The sequence below is a fragment of the Quercus lobata genome, chromosome 5 (assembly GCF_001633185.2).
Source record: "Quercus lobata isolate SW786 chromosome 5, ValleyOak3.0 Primary Assembly, whole genome shotgun sequence".
Classification (NCBI taxonomy): domain Eukaryota; kingdom Viridiplantae; phylum Streptophyta; class Magnoliopsida; order Fagales; family Fagaceae; genus Quercus; species Quercus lobata.
In genome coordinates, this window is record NC_044908.1 from 54949203 (window position 1) to 54976297 (window position 27095).

Below are 27095 nucleotides of genomic sequence, written 5' to 3' on the forward strand. Positions count from 1 at the left end.
TTTATTTTAATTTATCCATATAAGTTTCAATTTATGGAATATAATTTAAAATTCATACATTCGAGTATTTAGGTTTAAATAGTCACTTGACTTTGTATGCTACATTTGGGTTCTTTCCATGTTAAATTTCAAAAACAAATATTTTATAGCTCAAGTTTTAGTAGAGCATAAAGATCGCAAATATTTCCGTTTTTTTTTTTTTTTAATTCAATTTTGGCCATAGAACGAATATGTTTGCAAAAATAGCATAATGAGCAAAAAATGCCAATCCAAAGAGCATTCACCCTTAACAGGCTAAGCAGTTTTTGCTCAAGTCAGGAGCTTCTGTTGTCTGGGATTTTAGAGAACTAAAAATTCCGATTATCTAGAATACAAATTGAGTTAGTTCGGAGGATAATTTATTTGTTCTTAGGAATAGCAAAAGGGTCCTAAAGTGATGGGACTCAAAACATTTAGACGGATGTAATGGAGAGTTTATGGGGGTAGTCAACCTCCAAGAGAAAAGATTGGGGATTACTAAGAGAGCATGGAGATCGAGTTGGGGAATTGGCCTCAACTTTCATAATGAAGAATAAATACATGCGTGCCTAGTATTTTATCAAACTAAGGTCGAGAAAGAAAAGCTAAAGATTGGTTCTTTAACCAACTCACAACTTATTCAACTACTTGTAACAAACAAACTAAATTTATTGGCTAGCCTTGCACTAGTTTTTTTTATCCTAGTCTTATGTCTTTGTAGGGAATTTCACCGAAATCCCAACCTGTGAGAAACAAAAAAAATAGAGAAAACACACGCCAAAGAAAAACAATCACACGCACAAGACAGTATTTACGTGGTTCGGCAATTTGCCTACATCCACGGAGTTGTAGGGATTTCACTATTATCAGGGAAGAATACAGACTACAAAATTGCGGCTACAATACTTTTTCTCTCACCCTCAAGAATGCGACAACAACAACCTACAATCTTAAAAATCCTAATCACGGCAAAGTCGGTTTATATATATGAAATGGGCCTAAAAATTTTTTCCCGAGGGCGTTGCCCCCGAACCCCCAGAGGCTTGTCCATAAGTGCTCCGACTTGGGCCTATCAACCCAAGCCTCCGCTCCATGGACTAAGCCTCAATAGATCTCCCATTAAAAACCATGCAATATTATTTGGGTCGGGTCGGGTCATCAAACCGAATCAAGCAAAACTAGGCTCCAGTCTTATACTTCCACAACCCACTGGTCCATGTTTCTTGAGAAGAAGAGGGGCCAACAACTAGTGGTATGATTTCATAATAGGGAAGAAATGAGAAGGCTCATGAGAAGTTGGTCTTGTCTAGTCCAAGAAAGGCAAGCCAGTTTTGGGGTTGTAACATTGTTGACTAGACACAAATTGTAGAAGGTAGGCACAAGTTGGAACCACCAATGAATCCAAGATCTCTTGACATTCAAAATCAGGAAGCAAGTGGGCTTTCTAGTAGAGATAACTATTGAAGGTAAGTTTAATGGAGAGAAAATGATGAGCATTTGACAAGGAAGAGAAAAAGAAGGTAATTATGGAGATGTGATGGGGTTGATAGCAGAAGAAGGTAAAGAAGAGGCGTCAAAGGCCATGAGTGCTCTAAAAAAAATTGCACTGATACCAAATTGAAACAGATGCGAATTTGATTGTAGTAACCTTCTCACAGTCTATTGAGTGTTTTGTATTGTATTTATAAGAACGATTACATTATAAGGAATGTAACAAATAAAGATTACAGGAATTCAAAATATGAATTGGTCAAGTGCAAAACAAGGAGATATGGTTAATAATAATTAATAAAGTAAATAATATTGAAAAGAAAAAGAAAACAACAAATTTACTGATCCAATAAGCATAAATTAAATTAGTATTAAACAAACTGATATTATAGAGCAAACTACCAAATATTTACCCAATGTGCCTTGCCCTCCACATTAAAGTCAAACTAAACAACCATTAGTAGGTAACTTTTATCATGGCATTATTTTAATAGTACTATACTTAAAAAACCAAACACATTAAGGAGTAACATCACTCAATGTGCCAAGCCAAGTAGGTGGTAGCATCCCAGTCTGCTCATGCACAGTCTTTAGCAATGGTGGCAACATGCTATATACCCCAGCAACATCCTTCATTGCCCCATTTGAACCATCTTCACCACCTTTTCCATTAGACCAAACAGTAATCTTGGGCTGCAATCCATTCACTGCCTGTGCATTAATTCTGGCAATTTCTTGGTACATATCCTTGTTGATCATCATGTAGTCCCTTAGTGCAGTGTAATTTCCTCCAAGTTGTTTCAATAGGGTGTTCAAGTAAAAGCCTTCAGCTTGTGCGAGTGCAGTAATTCCTTCAGCCTCTTTCTTCTTTGCATACAGCGCACTATTCGAAGCTTGTTGGCATGCATAGAACTTTGCATCTGCACTTGCCTTCTCTGCCTCAGCAGCTTTCTGCTTCTCATAGAGGGTTGCTTCTGCTGCTTTTTGTTTCTTGTACAGCTCCCAATTTGCCTCTTGCACCTATATCATCAATGTTTCACATTTATATTAATAAAAAACCAATTGCTTATCGTGGGGTTTTGGCTTGTGTACAAGACTTGTAAGATACAAATATAAACATAAAATCATAAAGTGAACCGACTTACTAACGTACTAAAACCAAAGCAACTTGTATTACCATCAAGTATTTTTACTATATATCTTTTTATTATAAGTTAAAAGCATGCCTTGTATTTGTGGAACGTTTTGTATACCTTATTATCATATAATAATAATGTCAATATTGACATTAGTGAGAGTGATTTACAAAGAAATGAAATGAAAATATCGGTCACATTATAATTCAAAGAGGTATACAATATGGAAAATAACACCATTAATTATTCTATCGAGACAAAGAGTATATGTTAAAGGAATATTACAAAGTCTTTGCTCCTATTAATAAAAAGTCTTTATCTTCAAGCAATTAATGCCTTATGGAATGCCCATTTGTTTTTCAATGTAAAATTTTGATTCATATACTTTTGCCTACTTATAATAGTATTCCACCTATTAATAGTAAATCTTATCTTTAGAGTATGTTAAAGGAACTTTTATGAATGGAAAAGTCTTTGTGCCACATAAAGTGACACAAAAAAAGCCACAACTCTCCCATGTGGCGAGTTGTGGTGGGACACCCCTCCACCAACCACAACTCGCCACATGGGCGAGTTGTGGCTTTTTCTATGCCACTTTATGTGGCACTAGAAGAACTCCTTCTGAATTAAGTAGAGCAGCAAACAACACAAAGAACAAGAAGAAAAATTAACTAGTGTAACTAAACATGTTAGTTTCACCACCAAATGTACCTTAGTCTCATACTCCACAGCTGCCTTGCTTAGTAATTCGGCCCTGAGTTTCTCAGTCTGAGTTAATACTTTCTTCTTCTCCACCTCAGTTTGCAACTCAGCCTCCCTTAAGGTCACTGCCTTGGTGGATTCCACCTCTGCAAGCTGAGACGCCTGAGACCACCCGGCATTTTTCGTGGCCAGCTCAGCCTTGTACTCGGCCAACTCAGCTTCTTTCCTGTTCTTAAACAGTTCCACTTCAGTCTGAACCCTAATTTCTTCCTTCTGGGCCTCTCCTTGCCTTTGAGTCATTATCATCTTGGTCTCTGCATTAATTTTGGCAGCATTTTGTGAGGTTTGGCCTTCCCTCTCCTTTGCTCCGATCTCACCCTTCTTCTTAGCCTCAGCAACATCAATCTATAACATATGTATAACAACATTTTATCAATTTTATTGTTGGTGACAAAAAATAGAATAGCTAATTGATGAACATGCTAATTTTTGTATAAAAAAACAGTATTTATATAAACATATCATTGTGAAGTTAATGGCAAAAATTAAAAAATTTCCTCTATCACCATCGAGGATTATAGATTATGACCATAAAAGTTATAACTGAATTTACAATCTAATAATAATAATTTAGAACTGTAATTTCACCATATATGTGTGTGTGTGTGTGTGAGTGAAGATAATAATGACAAAAATTAAGAAGTTTTAGTCTATCACCAATGAGAATTATAGATTATGAACATAAATTTAGAACCAAACGAACAAAATAATAATAATAATAATAAAATTAATAATTTAGAATTGCATTTTCACATACATACCCAAATTAAAATGAAAGAACATATATGTGTGTGTGTGGCAAAATCAAAACAAAATTTGTATACCTTAGCTTGATTGGCAGCTTCCATCTGGGTTTTCTGGCCAAGGTATGAGAAATACTCATGGCCAGGCACATCCACAAGTTGTTTGACATTAGCATTGTAGATGAGAAGGCCAAACTGATCCAGTTCAAGTTGAACTTGTTCGAAAACTTCTTTCTTGAACTCCTTGGTACCCTTAAATACCTGTTCCATGGTCATAGAGGCAGCAAGCACACGAGTCTCTCCCTCAATGACACCTTGAACAAGTTCTTTGACGTGGTTGGAGAGCTTGTCATGTGGAGAAATGAGCTTTGCGTAGAGGAGGAGGCTGTCCATGTCAGTGACACGAGGGCCGATTGTGAAGACTGCTGGGAGAATGAAAGGGAGTTTCTCAGCAGACATGGCTTGAACTTCGAAGGTGTAGTTGACAGGAGACACGTCGAACTTGGTGCACTTCTGCCCTGGAAATATCCATTCCTTCTTGGCTAGCTTTATGTCAGGGATGCCCCACCCTGTGATGGCTAAGTACTCTGAAGGACCAGCCGTTTTCCACATCATGTTGCTCTAGTATAGGAGTTTATGTGTCACAGAGAGATTGAGACTGAGAAAGAGAGAGCTGGGGCTTATAGCTAGAAGGCTTTTCACTTTTGTTAGAGAGAGCGAGAGAGAAAACTGGGTGTGTGTGTATATATATATATATATATATATATATATAGAGAGAGAGAGAGAGAGAGAGAGAGAGAGGAGGCTTTTGTTGTCTTGATAGAATAATGTAGGGTGAGGTTGAAATATATGGAAAACTCTACAAAGTACCCATACAACATGCTTGAGTATCAATATTTTACGAAGTTTCCGTGTTGGTCACATGTGTAAGTATTATATTTCAATCACAAGTGTAAGGATTCAGGTGTGTTCGTACAAAATATTTGTATTCATGTGTGAGAGATGAAATGAATGATTCAATGCGTGAGTGTCTTATTAATGAATTTAGATCAATTAATTATGATGTAAAAAGTAAGGATTAGTATTACTCTAGCTAAGTGATTGCGTAGCAAACAAGTAAAAGACTAAAAATTCTTACACAACAAAATTCTACATGGCTACTATAACAAGTCAAATGAATACCTATAGTATAATTCTTTGGTCTCTCTCACTAAAACTAAGGGTCCGTTTGAAATCCGCTTATTTTGCTGAAATTAAAAAAAAAAAATTGCTGAAAACACTGTAGATAAAGGTAAAAATTAGTTGAAATAGTACAGTAAGACTCATGGATAGTACCAAAAATAGCAGTAGTACCAAAAAAGGCAATAGAACCTATAAATAATAACAAAAATAAACTGAATAGTAAAATAAGTTGGCAAAAATAATATTTGCTAAACGGACACTAATTCTTCTTCAAATGGACTCAGCCATTCAACCGCTTCAATGACAGGTTCTCAAAAGAAATAGAAAAGTTATTTGATTTACTTGCTTAGAGGTTTGATTGATCACAACTATATTTATGATTTTACTTTTCTTTCTTTCTTTTTTAATAAAATATTGTAAATGACTCTTATCTTTATTTGAACTTCATGTTAGCATTTCCCTTAATTAAATTAGTATTTTAAACTTTAAGTAATGATTTAATATCATCTTTTCAAAGGATTCAGATCAGGTGCAATACTCTAGGTATTGCACCTGATGCAATAGTTATACACGATTGAGATTGAAAGTCTAAAACCATTAAATAAAAAAAATAAAAAAAAAATAAAAAAAAATAAAAAAGTTAAAAAGAAGTTTAAAAAGTTGAAAAGTTAAAGTAAAAAAATGAAAGTGGCAAAAATTAATGTTATAGATTGAATTATTTAATGCATCTAGCAACTTAATGCTCTTTTCAAATGCTCAGCACTAGCTACCAATACCATCTAAAACTAGCGAGAAAGCGGGTAACATCAATGCATGAAGCAGGAAATTCATAATTATATACAAAGTTTGTTTCAACTTTCAACTCAATGAGTCAAATGAGGAAGAAAGTTTGCGGAAATTACCAGCCAGCACACATTTCTACATATATCCTTGGGACCTTGACAAATTCAAAAGGAAAAAAGTGCAAATGGATAACTCTAAGAATTAATTGGCTTTAACTCTTAAGGCCTTGCTCAATACTCAATATAAACTGCATCCGATCTTTTGTAGAATTATGACATAAGATATTTTAACCATTCAATTAGTTTACACCAATGCAATAAAGTTACTCATGATAATAATATAATATATATGTCAAACTCCGAAAAATACCAAACTTGTCTTTGTTTTGTTTGATGTGAATGTATACTAGTTGAATTGGTACAGATTTTGATCTTAGCCTAATATGAATTAAGGAATCCAAATCTTCTGTCCCACTTTTCCTGCTCTACTCTATACTCCACCAATAAAAATTTGTCACGTGTTAACATAATTAATTAAATACTATCATTATTGACTTATTAATATTATCATTATTGATTAATGGTAGTATTTAATTAATTAGGTGAATACGTGGCAAGTTTTTATTGGTGGAGTATAGAGTGGAGCAGGAAAAGTGAGATAGAAGATTTGGACTCTTAATTAAGAGGCTTGCTCAACACTATTGATGTCACTGAAGGAATATTTCATTTGCTGCTTCATGCCAGAATGCACATAATATCTCTCCTATTTATTTTGGGCAATTAAGACCCACTTTGGTGTTTTTTTTTTTTTTTTTTTTTTAATCTAAGATAAGACCCACTTTGTTTTATTAGCTAGGAGTTGGGATATATGGGAAATGCATTAATTGTGAACTCAAAAGTCACAAATGCATTATGGGTCTCACCTAAAATTATTCTAGGTGTTCCGGAAACATATAAGTAAAACATGTTACTTCCATCATGAATCATGTAATTGTAGGATAGTAATTTTGGTGTTAATGCGTACAGCATACAGGGGAAAAACTATATTTATAAAATCTCTCTAATAGCAAGTAACAAGTTGATTCTTTAAAAATATATATAAATTAATATAGTAGATCCCAATTCATATTTTTAAGAATTAGCTCCTCAAAGGACAAACTTTCCCTAGGAAAGTATCTTAAACATGTTGTGGGCCCATATGTCAATCTCACAAATGTCTTATATGTCTAGATCATACAAGAATTTCTCTCCACCCCCCTCCCTACGTCAATCTCAATTCTAGTTGTAGGACCCCCACACGTCAGTCTCACAAATATCTTATATGCCCAACTCATACAAGAATTTCTCCACCCTTTCCCACCTCCTTCAATTGTGCTACAAGACTCATGCAACAAAATTGACAATTTTGAAAACAGAAAATTTAGCACTACAATGGGTCCAATTGGTATTCGTAACTAATAGTAGTTATTTTCAAAGTTCCAAATACGTTATTTGACATTTTTGACATACAAATGTGAAATCAAAAGAGATTCCTTTATTCATGAGCTTCAATATTACCACACAACTCCCATAGATTTTTTAAAACTTAGATATTTAAGATTTTATAAATGTCTCTAAGAGGAGACATGGTCACATTAATGCATGAAGCAAGAAATTCTTATCTTAATTACTACTTATATATGTGTGTCTGTTTCTACACAATGCTCAATTACAATGAGGAAGAAAGTGTGATCCGAAATTCATTTGCAACCTGTGCGTGGTACATGGTATACATTTCTACATTTGTCCTTGACAAATTCCAAAAAAAAAAAAAAAAAAAAAATCGATAACTCTAGGAATTAATTGAATTTCCTGGCTTAAACTCTTTAGGCCTTGCACAATACTTTGAATTTCGACACGTAATAAACTGCATAGGATTTTTTTGTAGACTTTATTGGACTTATGAGATATAAGACATTTTAACCCTTCAACTAGTTTAAGCCAAATGCAATAAAAGAGATAGAAAGTGAGCAATTTAATTTAAGCACATGAAATCTTCAACTAAATGGCTAATAAAAATTGTCACAAGCTGGATTTGCCATTTTGGTAGGAGTGGGCTCATATCAATTATCATAATGGTGAACTTCAAATTCAAAGGTTGAACCAAACAAAAAATAATTTTCATTTTTTGAATTTGGAATTAGGTGCCAACTAACAAATTAGACACGAGAATATAATATTATTTATTATTTATATTATATAAGAGAACTTAGGGTAGCTTTTAACTTTAGAGTATCTCAAATTTCTTATACAACTATCAGAAACTTTACCAATTGAACTAACTGAAACCCACATGTATTTATTTATTTTTGAATCTTTATATTATCTGCAAATTTTTTGCACATACTCTAGCCTACCAAAAGAGAAATCTTAATTGGTTCCATTCCTAGCCCTCAGTGTGACAAGTTCATGGTTCCACAGTTTTACACCTGCTTTTAGCTAGGTTTAAAAAGCCACTGAAGCCTTTTATTAGGCCTGAAAAGTAAAAGCAAGATTGAGATCCAGCAATAGCAATACCGGGTGTGATAATGCCTCTCATCTCATCCTTCCATAAATAATTTTCACTTTCTAATTATTTACCCTTTTATTTTTATTTTTTTCGCCTTTTTTTTTTAATAGAAGGGTTGAGATTAAAATTTATCTTTTAATATCAACCATTCAAAAATATTACACTCTTAAGTATTGCACCGAATCTTAAGTATTGCACCGAATTTTAATCCCATGAAAAAAAATGGTGATCCTAGCACAAAATATTTTTCTTTTCATTTTGTTTTTTTTTTTAGAGAGTTTCAACCTATGGCGTCCGCTCCTGATAATAGCTCTTTATTTTTTATTTTGTTTTACAATTACTTAAATAGTACGTTATGAATTATAATTAGAGTGACACAATTTTTATTTGGGTACATCATTAATGCTGCTTTTATTATATACAAATCATGTAGATAACCATAAGAAAAATTGTTAAACATATTGTGTCTATGGGCTCATATAAGAACAACTTTATAAAATATAGCATCCTCAGCTAGAAATGATAGTTGACAATGGAGTGGCCTTTATTCAGGGGCCTGTCTTGATCCAAAAAGGTAAAAACCACATTGCACTGAAAATCCTGGAACTATTAGGTATTTTACTTTTATAGGTTTACAGTTGGACCTTAAAAAAATGGAAGGATCAGCTTTCAACGGGAATTACAAAACGTAATTTCTTGGGCCATTTGGATAAACATTGTTAAAATGTTTTTTTTTTTTTTTAAGTATTCTGGTACTTGATTCTCGATTGGTTCATTTGTGATCCATGGAAAACCGAAATTGGTGTGATACGTGACCTACTTTTCCACGTAGGAATGGCTGATTGGCAAAAAGGCTTCAGTCATTTTAAGCAGAACATTAATCATAAAAAAAATAATAATAATAATAATAAAAATTAAAAAAATCAGAATCATTCTTACTAGTTTATGCAAAAATCACCATTTATTTTAAAATTTAAAAAAAAAATACCTTTCTTTTTTTTCTATTTTAGTTAACCATTTTAAAATAAAAAGCTTTTTTTTTTTTTCTATTTTAGTTAACCATTTCTCAAAACACTCATATGATCATTTATTATAAAATCTATTTCATTAATATATCAATTTTTTTAATTTTTTATAGTCTCTTTTTTTGTACATAATTACTGCTATCTACACTCTTCCTTTAGCCTCCACACAAAAAAAAATAAATAAATAAAATAATGAAGCCATTTTGCATAAGTTACACGGACATGTATATATGCTCAAACACCGTAGCTAAATCTCATTTTTCACAACAAATACATAAACTAATGTGGGTATTTTTTTTTATTTTTTTTTAAAGAATGATTGTGCCAATTTTTGACCTTATGCTATTTTACGCAAATAATTGAAAATGCAGACATTTTCGGTCCTCCAGGAATTGAAAATGCAGCCCAAAAAAACTCACTTCTGGTCCTCCAAGAATCGAATGTACATTAACATTTTCGCCTTTTGGAAGACCCAGAAGTACACAGTTTCAATTAAACTCACGCAGTAACTTATGGTAAGATCTGTTTCTTATCTCCCATGCAAGTTGAAAACTTTAGTTTTTATTTTTGGTTTCTTGGAGGACTGAAAATGTACACTTTTTTTGTGTTCCAAACTTCCAAATACCATATATGACTGCAGCTTTTTGCTAATTACCATATTACTTCCTAGGTGGATTAATATGAAATTTATATTAATTTCACGTTCACAACCTCATTCCATGAGTTGGTGAAAATGATTTACGTGGAAGACGTTATCAATCATCAAAAGCCGCTTATATAACACATCATACATTGATAACTCATTTGGGGAGGGCTAATTTTCATAATTAATGGTTTGAGTTCATAAATTGATCCACCTAGACAGATGATAATCAGCACTGGGGAGAAAAAATGAAAAATACAAAGTGGGGGAGGGAAGAGTAAGATGAGTGTGACCTAAGCATTGTCATCTAAAGTTGCAGCATTGAGCCCGACCTCTCGCCAATTTGTCCCAAAGACAGATCATTTGCCTTGGGGATTGGTAATGTGCCGTGAAATAGTTTTCCATGCACCCATACTGACAAAATTTCCAGTTGTGTGAGTACTGGACCGCTCTCATGGAACTGTTAAACTGCTCAACCCACATTCCCATGCTCACATCCTCCATCTTGAAGAGCTGCAGCCAAAAAGAAACACTAGTTTTTAGTTACCAAATGCTGAAACGGGTTGTAGGTTCCTATAAAGGAAGGCATAGTAGAGAAATAATATAACTAACCCTTAGCCTTCGATTGCCATGTCGCGAGATAACATAGTTAGCAATATCAATGGAAATTATATATCCAGGCCCATTGGCATATGGAGGATATGCTTCTTCTGGCCATTCCTGTTACATTACACAATTTCGTTAGATATAGGAACAATGCAAAGGGAATCAAACAGGTCTATCCAACCAAGAACACAAACTTCTTAACTTAGAAGAAAACAACAATAATAAGCTCAGGATAATATGAGAAGAAATTGTCTCTTCTTATTTCCAATCGTAGTTGCAAGCAAGCACAATGTATCAGATTTCCAGAAGTGTCTGATTGATGAAAGGAGCTCTCTAGTAGAAAAATCAAAAGCCCGAAAGGCAGAACTGAGTAGGGATAGATTTTTGATCCATAACAGGCAACAAGTCCAAATAACAAACATACCAGCCCACTAGCGTACCTCATAGGTGACTGCCCATTTTCCATTTCTGAGAGGGCGATGCAAGAGATTGAGATTGCCCATATAAAGGGACTTATTCGGGGAGATGCCCTCAATTTCTTTTAGGACAGTGTCCACCCTAACAAACGTGTCATCATCACATTTCATGATGTACGCAGCTGTCAAATTCTGAACCTGCATGGAGAATGTTTGGGCTTTAAGGATATAACACAACTCAGCATGGGGAACACAACAGAAGCTCCAGGAAAGTGTTCAATGAAGACAAACTAGATTATAATACAAAAACTCACCCCAAACTCACAGATAGCAATTGTTTTTAGAACAACAAGCTCATAACGATCCATAAAGGGCAAAATCACAATGTCGCCAAAGTAAGCAGCCTCCTTCTTCAGCACTGCATTCACCTCCTTCCTTGGATTCTTCATGTTGATTTTGTAAAGAGTAACAACACCAAATAAGCAAAAACCCAATCATAATACAATGGAAGACTATTTTTCAAATGGAAAAATGAAAAAGAAACACATACATAAATAGCCAGTGAAGAATGTCCACAGGAATTAAAAATAGAGAGATAAAACAGACCCAGATATGCACGGCATATATCATATGAAACTTTGTTAGCTCATATGCATACATCATATATCAATGTATTAGTCCAAATCTCTGAATTCAAGAATCATAAGGACAAAAACAAACAAAACAAGCCCATCTATTGGATTGGAGGACATAAAACTTACATTGGTCCTCATATAATAACTAAACACATATCACAAGGAAATTGATTTCATGTCATATGCTCATAGGGATGAAAAAGCGTCACATAATATCTCATAGTCATTAACCCAACCATTTAATTATTACAACACAGTAACTGGGAATAACGTGATCCAAAGTTATTTGTACCAAGGTTGACAACACTGTCCTAAACACTACTGGCATCTCAGATGTCATCATCTTCAGTTGAAGTAAAAAATAAAAAATTAATAGCTTCTCTAGATACCATATAGCCTATTTAAGTCATTATGTTTAAAATTGACTCACAATAGCCTTGTATAAAAACTTGTGATACATGCAGAAGAATGTAAATATAGCTGAGCTAAAAATAGAGAGATAACCCTCTTTGGAAAGGAGATAAGATATTATATTTTATACCTGTATACAAGCAAAATATAATATTATATATACTCAAATCGAGCTCTATACTTATGAACTTGCTCACAAACACATAATTTTGTACATTCTTAAGACATTTAATAATCGTGTTTATACCTAAATTGAGCTTGGCTTGTTTGCTGAATAACATAACTAAACTTTTCCCAAGTCTAAACTGCTTATGGAAAGCTCAGGTCATTTACCACCCCAATATTGTATGCTTTTTCATTTTATTCTCTCTTTTTACCCCTCCCTCTTGGTTGTTTTGTAATACAACAGTGTTCACCATTCCATTGTAAATAAAATGGTAAAAAAATATTATAGGTAAGAAAATTTTCATTGAGAGAGACTACATGAAAATGTCACAAAGCAGCAGAAATAGAAAAAGAAAAATGAAGAAATACAAAATACTGTTCATAGAAACCTTGAGCACCATATATTCCTCGCTTTTCCTTCTTCCTTACAACCCAAGTCAAGCCCTTGCTCTTACCTATCAAAAATCCAACAACCTCAAGTATTTTATCAAATAGCCATCAAAATCTCATCAAACCCTATCCAATTTTAAGCCCTAACCCTTTATTCTACAAGTCTAAATCCTAGATCCAAAATCCTCTTGAGATATTAATCCACCACTAGCACACATAGATTCCCCAATTTATCTCAAATCTGGCATGTTCTTGATTGGTATCCTATATGTTCATCAACAGAACTTTTGCAACTAAAAACCACAAACAATTTACATAAGCATTCCACATTGTTCAACACTTTACTATGGACTTATGTTTCATTGAAAGTGTTATAGTTTGCTATTATCTATCATACTTTAATAGATAGCAACACTAGCATCAACATCCCCCAGGAGCCTAATGAAGAACATCCCCCAGGTCCGGCTGCTTCACTGCTATAGAGAGGCGAATCGGTGTGCGGATGCTCTTGCGAAGTTTGGAACAAACATGGAGGAAGACTTTACTGTGTTTGAGTCTCCCCCTCCTTTTATTGTTAATATTTTGCATTCGGACAAGTCGGGCTTGACCTAGGACCGCACTTGTAATATTGTGGTGAATACCACCTAGCTCGTTTTCTTTAATATATTATCCAGTTTACCAAAAAAAAAAAAAAACACTAGCATCAACATCTCTATGTTTCAAGCATTTCAATAATCAATATCACCATGTTCTATTCATTACACTCATGGATCCTGGAAAGTAATTCATCAGCCCAATTTCTTGACCCATAATTAAGGAGGGTAAAGATATATGCAGAAACCTTACCAATGCAACAAAGAATCGAACTACAACATTAGAAAACTTGATGGCAGAAGATTGCATCCACGTTTTTCTAACTGCCATGCGTTCTGCAAAGTGATTAGTAGCAGACAAAACTCCAATAAAGAGTTTAATCTTGCCCTCAGGTATAGGACGGGCTTTCCACTGATCCGACATTTCCAATACTCTTTGAGGTGAGAAACTCGGATGAGAAGTAGGGAGAGAAGTAACATAAATTGAGTGAACATCCATGTCTCCTTTAATTGCTAGTCCAGTTGCATCTTCAAGAGTAAACCCCTGAAGTTATAGCAAAACCATCAGCAAAGCATCTCCCACTGTGTCTTAATATCTTTAAATCAACAAGGCCAAAGAATACGCAGTGGAAATACAATCTTATAAAAAGTAAAAAACAACATCATAAATTAAATTGGAAAGGCCGACAAGGTAAAATGGAAGCCACTGTTAAAAATAAAATACATAGAAAGTGACTATAGAGCACAATGGCCCAAACTACACTGCAATATGACATACTCTAGATCTCAAAGGCAAGCATTCACCATTTCCATGGGACATGTACAAAACAGATATCATATGTAGTAAATGTCACAGGCTTTTCCACATTACTTACCGTCCTATACGGAAATGAAGTCACATGCCTACCCCCAACACTCATATGGTACCCATCAATGCCAGCACGCAGGGTCATTATAAACAGTTTGCCCTCCACAAAAGGAAATGGCCAGGTCACTTCAGGCTTCTGCTCACGTCCAATGAATCGCTTAAACCATGAAGTTGTCTTGGACTCTTTTGAGTCTACAATATCATTCCGCATCCATTTTTCACATCTCCCAAATCCATCAACTGCAAAATACATAGAAAAGAAAAACCTTACAGCTTAAATGGTACATAAAAAGTTGAGAGGAGGGAGAGCAAAGAAAAGAAAACAGGTCATACCACATCATAAACAACTACATGCAAAATAAATAAATAAAAGTTGAGTTTCTTAGGAGCATAAAAATTCCCCATCCTTCACACAGTATGCATGTTATTGTTGCCCAGAACAATCGGGAAAGTTCGGGAGAGTTAAGGGGGAATTAGCAACAGACAAGAATTTATTAAAATGAGAAAGACTCAAGGTGATGCAGTTCAATTATAGGGGCTAACAAAGGTTTTAAGCCTAGAATACCAAAGTTACAATCAAAACAGCAAGTTCGTGAGGCTGATTGCAATCGAGGCTAAAGAATCTCCTACATTGATTCAAAAAGTGAATATGTGGTTCTTAATAGAAACCTATATGTATATTATTGAATCATATTCACAAAAGCATGTCAACAAAGTTGATCAGCAATCAAAATACAGTGACTTCATATTTGAGCTGCTACAAAGCAAACTCAACATACTCAGCATAATAGGTGAACTTCAAACAAAGAAGGTCAGCTATAGCCTCAATTTTACGCACAAGCAAGAAACCAGATTAGCAAGACCATTTCAATGACACTGCCCAAATCAAGCTCTAACTATCCAAACTAGTACTTAAACCCATACACTAACACACACCAATACCTCTTTTTTTTATAGGTGGATAATAGGGAGGTGAAAGATGCCATTACCATTGGACTATCACTTAAACCCCCACTAACAGTCTAACACACAACAACACTATAGCTCTAGGTCAAGAATCTTATTAGCATAGAGGAAATTACAGCAGTTACTGATCTGGAATGTAAATACCAGAATTTGGCAGCTCAAGAGCCACTCAAATAAAGAAGAAAGTCTAACTAATATGCTAAGGTTTTTTGATAAGTAATAAGTTACACTAATATGCCAAAAAATCTATGCTCATGCTATGATTTAGTTGATAGTCTGGAGTCAAATTCTTCTAGAGAAAGAGATAAGAAATAAATGCTATATTAGTTTCTCAATGTCTAATAATTTGAAAATTCAACCCTTAACAGATCAAAAAGATCATGAAGAATAGAGAGGTTCAGGGGAGAATGAAGCATTTAATTCTTATCTCTTTTTCTAGAAAGAAGTTGAAAATTCGACCCTTAACAATCAAATTCTTTTTCTTTTTCTTTTTTTTGATAAGTCCCGTAACAGTCAAATATAGAATCATATACATCACACTGCACAAGTTTATGTTTATGCATTTAAATATAGAACCATATACATCACGGTATTTCCAAAATGTGTTATGACATATTTTATCTCCACCAAAGAGAAAGGTCGAGAAAGTTAAAGCCTGATTTTCAGGAAACTTAATGATATGTTTGCATTACATAGTTCATGTTATAGATTATCTAACCAGATATGACCCTAATGCTAACCTATGCTACAACCACAAAATGAAGTAACAGCCTAATGTCCATGAAGACCACAAAATTATGAAATATCAATATTTTTTCTGTTTTGCACATTTATTTGTTAATGGTCTAAGAATCAATAAGTTAAACATGTCATATGCTAAAACTTGAGAGGTCTACAATAAGTGTTTGGCCTTTTACCGGTACTGATAAATTGTTCAAGAAATTTTACAAACTTATCTTAAATGCTGCACACCTTGAGACATAAGGTATAAATTAAGTTGTGAAGAAAAGCATCTTAAAAATTAGAAAGAACTCTACATCAACACAAAAAAAAACAAAACAAAACAAAAAAAAAAAAGAGTAAGACTTTTCAAGGCATGAGTTTCAGATGAACTGAGCCTGATGGATGCGTCACAATTCTGTTCTCTTGAGCCTCACAACACAGTATGCCCAAGGCATGATCTCAAATTTTCTGAACCATTATTTTAAGAATGACTCAAACATCAAAGCATGAATATCTGCCAAAACTCAAGCCTTGTAGCTCAATTTATTGGCACTTCTTGGTGTTTCTAAATGCGACATGTTCAAATCCTCCCTCCCCCAATTATCAAATTATCAATAAATAAATCAAAGCATAAATATCAGGTCAAATGACCCACAACTCATTTCTCTTGAGCCTCTACTCACGGCAAAAAAAGTAGAGTTCTCATATTTTTGTCAGTCTTCATCCCTATTGTAGAATGGGAAGAGCTTATAAAAGAAAAATTAGAAGTCAAATCACTTTTGGGTTGAATCACACTTCCATCCCCAATAAGTATGGGGTCATGAATGAGATCTTGGGTTCAATGCCCACAGAGGTCACGAGTTACATACCAATTTTTAAAGAATAAGAATAAAACGAATATGTATTTAAAGCATAATAAATCTTACCAAGCATATCTTCATCATTCTGGGATGGTAAACCATCACATCTTTGAGCTTTTCCCCACTGCATTCTATAACAGGTGTTATGCTCAATGACTGGCCGCTTGCTCCAATCTCCTCTCAGTCGAGGATTCAAATGCAAAATCTTTGGTGGTTCCTCACCATCTACAGCCTTTAACCCCTGCAATTCAACCATGAACTGTGAAACCATAACCAAGGCATCACCTTTTCTCAACTTCGCAAGCTGGGGCACATACTCCTGATGTGCATAATGGGGTGTTCCCACCACCGTAATTGAAGAACCAGCAGCAAGCCCACAAGGTAGAAACATTAACCTGTCTCCCTTCAGCAAGTCTTCCCCACTCATTGATATCCATGAAGGACATGACTCGGGTTTCCCCTCAATTAAAGTGCTTTCTCCGGTCTCCTTGTCATCAACCTTATCCACTTCTTCCCATGCCTTTAAGCCTAACGTCCAAGCCTCATCCGCCATTCTCTCAAGCACTGATAAACCTATAGTTCTATTCCTCCGCTTCATTATCTCACCCGTTATTCGCCCATATCTGTGCTGCAGCGGCTTTATAGGTGGAGAACCATTTTTTCTCTCTTCCAATGGTTCCTTACTAGGCATCAAAGGGGCATCTTGGTTTCGGTTATCTTCTAATTTACGGTGAAATGCATCCTTAAAATAAATAGAGTTAAAGATTGGTTTGCTTAAATCTGCACCTTCGGATTCCTTTCCTATCGCCCCATCCATTCCAACATCAGTATCACCCCCACTCAACATTGCTGCAATCTCTAAAAACTCTGGAAACTTATAGGCTATAAAAACTAAGTATAAAACCCCTATTCCCAACAATAAATGGGACCATTTGAACTTTCTTGAACCAGGAGGCTCACTTTTCGGCCTCTTCATCTTTATTCAACCAAGAAATATATATATACACACACCACAAAAAATACTTCACAATAACCAAAATTCTCTCAAACCCATTTCTCCAATTGACTAATGGAATCCAAAAACAAGCTCCAAACCCCACAAAAAGCACTCAAATTAGATAAACCAAAATCAACAAAATCTTCAAAAAAAAAACAAAAAAAAAAAAAGCCCTTTTATCAAATGTACCAATACCGATCAATGAAATGCAATGTTGTGAAGCGAAACAGAGTGAGATTAAAGAACAAAAAAGCCTCAAACCTCCACGGATTTCAGAGTTCAACAAAGAAATCAGCCAATGTCAGAATTCAGCAGCAAATACCCACCAAGAAAAAAAAGCAGCCTTCTTGAATTCCTCCACGTTCCAAAGAAACCAACCCAAGAAAATTGCAGAAGATCAAGTTGGTGAAAGATGTTGGGGATGGTGGAGAGGGACCCACTAGCAAAAACCCTAATAAACACAGAGAGAGGAGAGAGAGAGAGAGAGAGAGAGAGAAATGGAAAAAGGGGAGAGAGTGCGTAGTGGGGGTATGGTATGTGCACGCAACACCAAGTCCGCAAATCGCAGTGTTGGAGAGGAGATAGAGGTAGGTAACTCCAAGAAATGTAAAAGGAGTTATTTTTTGGGGGATTTGAAATTCAATTTATATGATTTGGATTTACTTAAAAATAAAGCTAATAACTCACTAACTTGGTCTAATAATTCAATTTATATATGATTTGGCTTTGCTTAAAAATAAAATAAAAGCTAATAAATCACTAACTTGGTCTAATAATTAGGGTAAAGTTTAATTCAATTTTAACCCCCTTTTTTGGGTGATAAATGATCATTGTTGATCAATTATTGATTGAATTTATTTGTATATCCCATCAAAAAAAAAAATTTATTGATTGTATTACCAAATAGCAAATATCAAGAAAATAAAATAAAATAAAAATTTTATTGTTAGAATCAATTTAGTCCCTTAGTAATAATTAGCCGCATCACACACGTTTTGCACGTGCAATGAATTTTTTTTTTTTTAAGTTTAATGTTATAATTTTCAATTTGAATTTGTCTATTGTTAGTAAGGTTACAAGAGAATGGATTTTTAAGAAACTAAAATTTTGAATTTTGAAAATGAGCAAATGTGTGTGAGATATATTTATATAGAGAGTGTGTACTAACTTTTAGGAAAAAAGTTTTTAGGGTAGTTTTTTGTTTTTAAATTTTGTTGAATTACAATTTTAACCCTATTTTTATTTTTTAGGAATAAAGATTATTTATTGATTGAATTACCAAATAGCAAATACCAAGAAAATTAAAAAAAAAAAATTATTCAACTTTCAAAATTAAGCTAATTCCTTTTTCTTTTCTTTTTTTACTAAATTAACCCAATTCCATATTTGAATCTAGACTCCATTTAAATTTGAATGAACTTAGTTAATGTGAGTCATGTGACAAATGGAGCACAAATTGAAAGGTTATTCTTTTTTCTTTCTTTCTTTTTGAGTAAGAATTGAAATTCTAAAAGAAAAAAAAAATGTAACAATCTCAAGCTCAAATCAATATGAACTATTATTTATATATGGCAAAAATATCACTTTGGAGTCACTGTCAATTTAGTCACTATTTTGAGTAATAGTCAATTCAGTCTATGTTATTCTCACATTATAGTCAACTTTCAATCAATTTTCGTTAGTAAGTTAACAATACGAACCAAATTGATTGCAAGTTGAAAAAATAACATCAACCAAATTAATTGCTACAAAAATATAGGGAGAAAAAAGATATTTTTGCCTAAAAGTATTTGAATTTGAAAGTTTTTTTTTCTTTTTTGAGTGAAAATTTGAATTTGAAACTTGAAAACTAAATTGAATCAATTAACAAACCGAATTACACTTTACCAAATAATTAGAATACCGAATTAATAATGACAATTATGGGTTTACATAACACATTCTCTTTTTTGTTTAAGAAACAAATACACACATAATGGAGAGAGAACGAGATTCTAACATAAAAGCACTTCTAAAACTTTACTCAAAAGTTATGATAACTTTCAAGGAATAATGTGATAAGTTATACTATACATAATACATTTTCAATTAAGCAATATGGGACAATTACTTTTATTTTTTATTTTTTTTATAGAAACAGTTAGGTGTTTACCTTTCCTAAATGTTATTTAATTTCTCAAAAATAAAGGCTATTTAAATTCAAAAATCTACCTGTGTTAACCAACAAAAGAAAGGTGCTTCTCACTCAAATCACTAGTTACTAAAGTCTTACTTAGCATCAACTTTCAATATTTCTCCTCTTTAACATCAATCAAATTAATTGCTACAAAAATATAGGGAGAAAAAAGATATTTTTGCCTAAAAGTATTTGAATTTGAAAGTTTTTTTTTCTTTTTTGAGTGAAAATTTGAATTTGAAACTTGAAAACTAAATTGAATCAATTAACAAACTGAATTACACTTTACCAAATAATTAGAATACCGAATTAATAATGACAATTATGGGTTTACATAACACATTCTCTTTTTTGTTTAAGAAACAAATACACACATAATGGAGAGAGAACGAGATTCTAACATAAAAACACTTCTAAAACTTTACTCAAAAGTTATGATAACTTTCAAGGAATAATGTGATAAGTTATACTATACATAATACATTCTCTTAAGCAATATGGGACAATTACTTTTATTTTTTATTTTTTTTATAAAAACAGTTAGGTGTTTACCTTTCCTAAATGTTATTTAATTTCTCAAAAATAAAGGCTATTTAAATTCATAAATACCTGTGTTAACCAACAAAAGAAAGGTGCTTCTCACCATACTAGTTACTAAAGCTTACTTAGCATCATTTCTATTTCTCCTCTTTTTTTTTTCTTTTTTTTGGTTGGGTGCTTGAAAGCATCATTGCCATTAATTATATATTAAATTCCATCTTCATTCGTATTGGAAAAGTTTGTGACTTTAGTAAGTGGAGGGCTTGCTTATCATCTAATGTACTCTTTGAATACTAAAATAATAATAACAATAATAATAATGTAACCTTTGAATAAAAGTGTACTAAAATGATGTATATGATATGATTATTAAAGTTGGCTTTATTTTGTTCAAAGGATTTCTAAATTGCATAGAATATCATTTAAGCGTATTGCACATCTTATTTTAGTATAAAAATTTTCATTCACTAACAATCTTTTAACCTAATGATCAGTAATGACATCTTCCATTCTCTTCTATGGAGAGAGTTAGGTTGGAAACCTCTACAACTCGTTAAAATATAACAAAGAGATTTGGATTGGAGATATATACCTCATACCCAAAAAATAGATATATTTCATTCTTTAAGTATTTTTTTTTCTTTTTTTTTTTTATGGGCCTCTAAGTAAATTATTGAATACTCACAAGATTTTTTTTTTTTTTTTTTTTTGAGGGGAATACTCACAAGAGTTTGTTTTGAAAGAGATCTCATTATAGCATTTTTTTTCCCCTTTTTATTTATCCATCAAAATTTTTGTCTTTTTTTTTTTGGGGGGGAAAATTATTGTTTAGTTAATTTATGATAAGTGGTTCGTTAGTCATGCAAACACAATTTATACCTACCATACTAAAATTTTGTCAATATATACATTAATTGCAATATGTTAGCATCGAATGTGGCAAATTTTTATTAGTATATGCATTAAGTGTAGTCTGCTTGCAGCATAGCATCACTAATATCACTTTATAGCTTTAGCATTTTCCATCTTGATTTGGATTTTTTTCCCCTAGTAATGATAATCCCAAGACTTTAATGAGACATTTAAGCAATTAAGTGTAATTGATCAATTTCCATAAAAATAAATACAGATAAATAATTAAATATAAATACTGTACTTTTTTTTGTGCTCGAAGGAAAGATAAATACTGTACTTGAGTGAGTTCCATTTAAAAGCAAAATGTTATGTACTATCGGATTCGGTGTGAGAGGGTACAGTGCTTTTTAAAATAATAATTTAAAGAAAAAAAAAATGAAGAGAAAGATTAGAAGCTACAGAGCACTTTAAGACTTTGTTTTTTGTTTTTTGTCTTTTTTGATAATGATTATGTTAAAGACTTTGTAAACTACTTACTCAAACCTGCCTTTATATTGGTTCATCAAAAACTTTATGGCTTTAGAGGCAAACAAATCAACATATTCTCATTCATTTAAAAAAAAAAGGAGAAGTAAACATTATCTCTCTCTTTTTAAAGTTTTTGCTACAATATAAAATCTAGAATAGCAGTGTGTGCTCTATTATATACGAAGTACACATAAACTTTATCGCTTTAGAGACAAACAAATCAACATATTCTCATTCATTTAATTTAATTTATTTTAAAGTAAACATTGTCTCTCTCTTTTTAAAGTTTTTGCCACAGTATAATTAAAAACATCTGATTCGTAATCTATAATTGACAGAAAAGTGAAAATCTGTTCCAATACTTTGTACTCTGACCTAGGATCACATATTTGGACCAAATGGGTTTGAACTTTGAACTGAACCCTTCAGCAATTGCAAGGAGAAATTTCAAACGATGGGATTTTTTTTTTTTTAATAATTTTCTTACAACTAAATCGATGTGAAGTTACAACTTGCAGCAGTTGAGAAAGAAATAAAACCCACGTATAAAAGAGGAATGATGCATTTTAGGCTAGTGGCTATTACTCACTTTTTGTTGCATAAGCAAGTGAATTCTAATTAGTTCAATTGATAAAGTTTTTGATAATTAAATAAAGAGATCTCGAGTTCAATCTCTACCTACATAAAAAATTGATTTGGTGTTGTGATCTGATAATAGAATAAAAATCACAGAATTTGTGTGTACTGTGTATGTAATAGAGCAGTGTGTAATAAAAACTGTTATTCTAGGTCAATCAATAACAACCTACCACTTAATATTTATTGTGAAAATATTGTGGACATAGCATTTCTCATTTTGAAAGTCTAGCTTTCACTTACATGATTATTATGCTAATGTCAAATTTCGTGTCAATCACAAGTCATTTTACTATTTAATTTATACACTTATTTTTTATGTATAATTTTAAACTATAAAAACTTAAAATTTTAACATTTGATTGATATTATTGTTATTGACATTTGATCTTTTGGAAATCCCGCAAGCTTTTATAAGAAGAAAATGTAGTACAATAGTTGCTTTGTCAAAATTTACACTCAATAAAAATTATACCGAGTCAAGTTGTAGCAAAACTTTGTCATACATATTATATATATACTCACCAAAGTATCAAGTTAGCTTAATTGCGAAAGCCTCTTATTGTCGAATAAAATATCTAAGGCTTGATCCCCACTTACACTAAAAATTAATTGGTAATGATAAAAACAATCATCATAGAGAAAACGTCATAAGTTTGAAATATTAATGTATCATTCATCATAAAAAAAATACTAATGTATCTAAACACACACACACACACACACACACACACACACATATATATATATATATATATATCACTATCTGACCATGAGACACTTGAAAAATCTTGTAAATCGATAGTATTATGGATGAAACTTGAAACTTTTAAATTTACGACACGTCCTTCAAGTTGATTGAGCCCACCATCCAGGTGTCTCCGATGTAAGACAAATGACTTTACCTTGAGTTTCAATTGTGACTTTATGATGGTGGATTGTTCATAAGGGTAAGTGTTTAACCATTTGATCAAATAAGTACACGAATCAATCCTTTTTGTTTATAAAATAAAAGGAAGTAGTAGACATAACAAATAAAACAAAATATTTAGTATTTTCAAAAGAAAAAACAGTATGTACGTTTTTAGACACCTTAAAACACAAGTTGTTTAACCTAGTTATTTAGCCAAGTAATTACTTAGATAAATTATTCAAATCTAGGTTAACACAATCAAATCATATCATGTAAATAATGCGAAAATATAAAGAACACACGATATGATAACCCAAGAAAACCAAACCGATAAAAAACTTGGAGAGGATTTAACCTAACCATCCTCAAGGTAAAACAGATCCACTATGAAAAAATTGAAGTTTTTACAATAGAACTTAGACCACTAACATCCTATTGTTACCTCGTGTAGAAAACTTACTACCATGACCACGTGACAACTTAGAGTCCACAGACTACTTCTTTCCTTGATCCACTGTAACCACAAGTACTCCCACTTGTGACTTTGAGACTCTACTCAAAGGTTTCAGATCTTCTTTAAATTATTTATACAGCAACTGAAGCGATCACAAAATTCTTAACATAATCTTGATCTTGATAACCCTAAGTGTGTATGAAGGTAAACACCTTTAGATCTCACAAGAGATTTAACACACAACACATCAACAACCACTAAAACGTAGCTATAGTTTTTCTTTTTATACTTTGAGTAAAATATAAAACCCTATACGTTAAACCGGGCTTAGGCTAAGTTGGAAATTCTAGAGAAAAAATAATCTACACGAGGTTCGATCGATCAAGCCTTGCGGATTTAGACAAATAAATCCTGTAGTCACTCAATTCCAACTTTACAAATAAACACACTTTGAGCAACCTAAATCTAGACTCTAAATTTTGATCATGGTTTGCCAACACATTAAAAATTGAAGTTCTAATATATTTAGTTCCTAAAGTCTTAACTCAATACATGCTACGGTGGAGTTCTCTTAAGTAAGAGCGTATATCTTAACTCAATACACCGTATAAATCTTGGTCTAGTCACTACTCAAGCGCCTAACTCAAGTCATTTATTCGCTTGGTACCTCAGGCGTCAAATTAAGGTCTCGCATCTAGCTAACCACAGGTTACATGGATCATGGGCTATCCATGTATGGTCTAATTAAGATAAATATATTATAGACTTCATCTTAGTTCCAACTAAGGTGACATTTGTTTGTGTCAACCATCTATATATGCTACATAAGCATTAAATGACACAATGTTTCATCTCTGCTCACTACTCAAGTGCTAGAGGCGATTGCTCACGTGAGTAAGCCAGCCTAAGCCTGTCGACATACCTTTCATACCATAGAACTCATCATATGGTATATATGTGTGTAAATATACATATTATTAACTGAATAACATCATATGCATCTCAAACAAAATATCCCAAAAGAGTACAATAAATGATAACTAAAAAACAATATATTATCATATTCTACGTAACCCTAAACTCCTAACATGAGCCTGAAAGACATCCCTTCCTATAGGCTTTGTTAGTGGATCAGCAATCATAAGGCTTGTAGGAATGTGTTTTAGAACCATTTCATTGTGAGCAACCATGTCTCGAATGTAGTGATATCGTATGTCAATGTATTTGGTTTTACCATGATACTTAAGAGTCTTTAGCATAAGCAAGTGCTGCCATACTATCACAATGTACCGTAACGGGATATAAGGCATCCTTGGCAACCTCAAGATTCTGAAAGAACCTTCTCAACCAAACTGCTTCCTGAACAGCTGTTGAACATGCTACATACTCAGCTTCCATAGTTGATAATGCTATACAAGGTTGTTTCTTGCTACTCCAAGTGATGACGCCATTATTTAGCAAGAAAGCATATCTAGATGTAGATTTGCGTTCTAGGTCACTACCCCAATCAACATCATTATAGCCAATCGTACGTAAATCTGAACCCTAATAACAAAGGATGTAGTCTGCTGTCCCTTTAAGATGCCTTAATATCCTCTTGACAGCTTTCTAATGAGCAAGTCCTAGATTAGACTGAAATCTATTGACTAATCTAATTGCATAACATATATTGGGCCAAGTACACATTATTGCATACATCAAGCTTCCAACTGCATTAGCATAAGAAGCACGAGCCATCTTTTCTTTTTCATCTTGAGTCTTAGGACACATATCAAGGCTTAAGCTCTCATTTTTTGCAATAGGAGTATCTATGGGTTTGCAATTATGCATTTGGAAACGCTCAAGAACTTTCTCAATTTAGGTTTGTTGTGATAAACCTAAAAGTTTCTTTGAGCGATCCCTAAGGATTTTAACCCCTAGAATATAATTTGCCTCACCCATGTCCTTCATCTTAAAGTTAGAGGACATCCATCCTTTTGTGGTAATAATCATTTCCATGTCATTACAAGCCAATAATATGTCATCGACATACAATGATAAAATAATGAAACTTCCCTTAGATCATTTTACATAGACACAGTGATCTTCTTCGATCATCGTAAACCTATTTGATAGAACGGTTCGATGAAATCTCAAATACCACTGTCTAGATGACTGCTTTAAACCATATATGGATCGCTTAAGTTTGCATACTTTGTGCTTTTGACCTTTGGTCACAAAGCCAATAGGTTGATCCATATATATTTCTTCATTTAGTTCTCCATTAAGAAAAGCTGTCTTAAAGTCCATTTGGTATAATTCCAAATTCAAGTTTGCAACAATGGCCAGAATGAGCCGAACAAAGGCAAACCTCACAACCGGAAAAAAGGTTTACTCGTAGTCAACACCTTTCTTTTGAGTGTATCATTTTGCCACTAATCGAGCTTTATACCTTTCTATTGACCCATCCGCCTTGCGTTTGATTTTAAGAACCCATTTGTTCCCAATTGCTTTTCATCCCAACGATAGGTCTACCAGAACCCAAACTTGACTAGTCATCATAGACTCCATTTCATCATTCATTGCTTTCATCCACTCATCACTAATAGAAGATGAGAGAGCCTTTTGCACAGTTTTTGGCTCATCATCATCCTGTGAAGCAATAATGAAAGCTTCCCCCTCAATCTCAAAACGACGACGAGGAACATTACCACGGTTGCTTCTACGTGGTTGAGGTTGTTGTGGATCAACTTCTAGTGGTGTGCTCCCACTAGGTCGTGAGTCGCTTCCATTATCTTTAGGAGTTTCAAGAATTTCTTCCTTGTCCTCTACTAGTCTACTTGGGGCGCCTACCTCTTGATCCATCATTTCATAAAGAGTCAAATTCTTTTCAACCTCACTTATGTTAGGGAATTCACGTGACTCCAATTTAGTGACACTTCCATCTGGTTGTTCACCTATCAACACATAGCCTTTGGAATGCTCAGAATATCTTATAAAGATACACTTCTTTCCTTTAGGTCCTAACTTCCCATATCTATAAGAAGTATTGTG

At 33.3% G+C, this 27095-nt stretch overlaps 2 protein-coding genes across 2 annotated transcripts; both read right to left on the minus strand.

Moving 5' to 3' along the window:
* Positions 1 to 1855: 1855 nt before the first annotated feature.
* On the minus strand, positions 1856 to 4789 carry LOC115993091 (flotillin-like protein 3). Its single transcript, XM_031117370.1, has 3 exons — positions 4232 to 4789; positions 3357 to 3752; positions 1856 to 2529 (listed from the first exon to the last, which is right to left on the minus strand). The coding sequence occupies exons 1-3, from the start codon at positions 4763 to 4765 to the stop codon at positions 2029 to 2031; spliced, it is 1431 nt and encodes a 476-aa protein (XP_030973230.1). The 5' UTR covers positions 4766 to 4789; the 3' UTR covers positions 1856 to 2028.
* A 5650-nt stretch (positions 4790 to 10439) lies between these two features.
* On the minus strand, positions 10440 to 18586 carry LOC115989709 (hydroxyproline O-galactosyltransferase GALT2). The gene is made up of 7 exons (XM_031113530.1): positions 17030 to 18586; positions 14422 to 14654; positions 13800 to 14090; positions 11667 to 11795; positions 11377 to 11550; positions 10943 to 11050; positions 10440 to 10843 (listed from the first exon to the last, which is right to left on the minus strand). The coding sequence occupies exons 1-7, from the start codon at positions 17937 to 17939 to the stop codon at positions 10634 to 10636; spliced, it is 2055 nt and encodes a 684-aa protein (XP_030969390.1). The 5' UTR covers positions 17940 to 18586; the 3' UTR covers positions 10440 to 10633.
* Between the last annotated feature and the right edge of the window lie 8509 nt (positions 18587 to 27095).

Excerpts from the sequence above, each read along its gene's own strand:
- LOC115993091 (XM_031117370.1), bottom strand. The coding sequence starts at position 4,765 with ATGATGTGGAAAACGGCTGGTCCTTCAGAGTACTTAGCCATCACAGGG. Across the intron at positions 3,753-4,231 it reads AAGCTGCCAATCAAGCTAAG|ATTGATGTTGCTGAGGCTAA; the intron begins GTATACAAATTT and ends CATATGTTATAG. Across the intron at positions 2,530-3,356 it reads CTGTGGAGTATGAGACTAAG|GTGCAAGAGGCAAATTGGGA; the intron begins GTACATTTGGTG and ends TTGATGATATAG.
- LOC115989709 (XM_031113530.1), bottom strand. The coding sequence starts at position 17,939 with ATGAAGAGGCCGAAAAGTGAGCCTCCTGGTTCAAGAAAGTTCAAATGG. Across the intron at positions 11,551-11,666 it reads TTGCTATCTGTGAGTTTGGG|GTTCAGAATTTGACAGCTGC; the intron begins GTGAGTTTTTGT and ends TTCTCCATGCAG. Across the intron at positions 10,844-10,942 it reads ATGGCAATCGAAGGCTAAGG|CTCTTCAAGATGGAGGATGT; the intron begins GTTAGTTATATT and ends TTTTGGCTGCAG.